At 50.2% G+C, this 1,808-nt stretch overlaps 1 protein-coding gene across 1 annotated transcript; it reads right to left on the bottom strand.

The window, feature by feature from the left end:
• Positions 1 to 203: 203 nt before the first annotated feature.
• Positions 204 to 1,560, bottom strand: LOC149327723 (uncharacterized). The gene has a single exon (XM_089563022.1). It carries the CDS (start codon positions 1,414 to 1,416, stop codon positions 232 to 234), a length of 1,185 nt encoding a protein of 394 aa, XP_089419148.1. The 5' UTR covers positions 1,417 to 1,560; the 3' UTR covers positions 204 to 231.
• Positions 1,561 to 1,808: the final 248 nt, after the last annotated feature.

Genomic DNA, 1,808 nt, shown 5'->3' with positions numbered 1-1,808 from the left:
AGTCTATTTGCATGTTCGCGATCACGCCTAAAAGTTGTATAATGTTTTAAGATATTTGAATGTTGTGGACCAAGATTGGTCTCCTGGAGACATAGAGCTAGAGGCATCACTGACCCTAGAATATGTGTTATATCACTGTAGTTACTCAACATTCCTCTACAGTTCCATTGAACCACGAATGTCATGTTTGTTTGTTTTTTTTTTTTTGGGTGGGAATGGAACGGAAGAAGTTTACTGTTCTGGGCCCGTTACCGGGGTTCTATCTTTTCGTCGCTCGAGAGAGCCGGTCCGCCGCTGCAAAGCGGGCGGAGTGGGAGTTGTATCCATCACCTCACCAGAGGTGCTGGAGGACCGCGAAGCCGCGGATGTGTTGGTGTCGGGCCTCCCCCGACGGGGGGAAGTCCTGCGGGGTGCCGACCAGTGAGCCGGCGCTCCCTGCTTTGGAGATGGCAGAGCAGCGTTCACTGTCTCTGCCTGGGGCGTTGATGGCACTGCCACAGGCTCCGTGAAGGTGGCCTGGGCAGATGCCGGAGTGCTGTGTGGTGCGCCGCCCCTGCGCACCACATCAGCAAAGTTTGTTTTTGTGGAAAAGTTGAAGCTGTTCTTTGCGTAAAACAGTCGTCGCGCTTCCTTAAATGTGATATTCTGTTTTGTTTTGATTGCAACAATTTCTTTTTCATTTTTCCACGATGGACATGACCTCGAATAGGCGGGATGATCGCCTTCACAGTTTGCGCAGCGAGGTGCTGCTCCTTCACAGTTGTCGGAAGCGTGTTCTTTTGATGCACATTTAGCGCAAGTTTCGCGGCCACGGCAGCTTTGAGACCCATGACCGTACCTTTCACATTTGAAGCACCTGCGTGGGTTTGGGATGTAATGTCTGACATTTATTTTGAGGTAGCCAGCTTCTATTGATTCGGGGAGTGTGCTTGAGTTGAAAGTCAGTACTAGGTGCTTTGTAGGTATCTCTTTGTTGTCTTTTCTTATTTTGATACGATACACACTTATGACATTCTGTTCTTTGAGGCCTTCAAGCATCTCTTCCTCGGTGAGGTGAATGAAATCTGCTTCGGATATCACACCACGGACGGTGTTCAGAGATCGGTGTGCTGTAACGGATACAGGGATTTCCCCGATGGACACTAGGCTGGAAAGTTTTGAGTATTGGGCAGTGTCTCTGAGTTCAAGGAGCAGGTCACCACTTGGCATTTTAGACAGTTTGTACCCGGGACCCAAGGCCTCAGTTAGACTTTTTGCAACTAAGAATGGGGACATGGTTCTTGCGGTTTTTTCAGTTTCCTCGCTATGAAGAACGTGAAATTTTGGAAATGGTTTCGGTTTTTCGAAAAACTCTGCAGTTGCCTCGTTCCGCCCTCTTTTATGAGGGCGATCTGGTTTGGAAAAGGGGGGAGCCATGAAAAATATGTGTTGTTCGGCCGTGGTGCCAGCCACCCACCATGGAGCCCAACGAGGGGACGGGACAGGAACTTGCGAGCAAGTCCTGCCCACGCCAGCTGTACACCTCAACTATAACCCAATATGACGCAACTCAGGTTAGTTGGCCACACTAGGTTAACCCTCGCCGCCAGGAAAAAAGGAAAAAAACTAAGAAGAGAGGAGAATACAGGAAAGTTGTAAGGAAGGAAATAGGAAAGTCAAAGATAGAGGGGAGGACAGGAAAAGGCGACTGCCGATTTCCCCCGGTTGGGTCAGGCCGGAGGTGCCGTCTACAGGAAGCTGGGGCCAAAGTGGTGTGTTGCCTCCGCCGAGGGGCCTTAAGGGTCCAAACGCTCGGTATCGGCTCAACC

The sequence above is a fragment of the Amblyomma mixtum genome, chromosome 10 (genome assembly GCF_055824585.1).
Source record: "Amblyomma mixtum isolate Tamu chromosome 10, ASM5582458v1, whole genome shotgun sequence".
Lineage (NCBI taxonomy): Eukaryota > Metazoa > Arthropoda > Arachnida > Ixodida > Ixodidae > Amblyomma > Amblyomma mixtum.
This window is presented reverse-complemented; position numbering and strand designations above follow the sequence as displayed.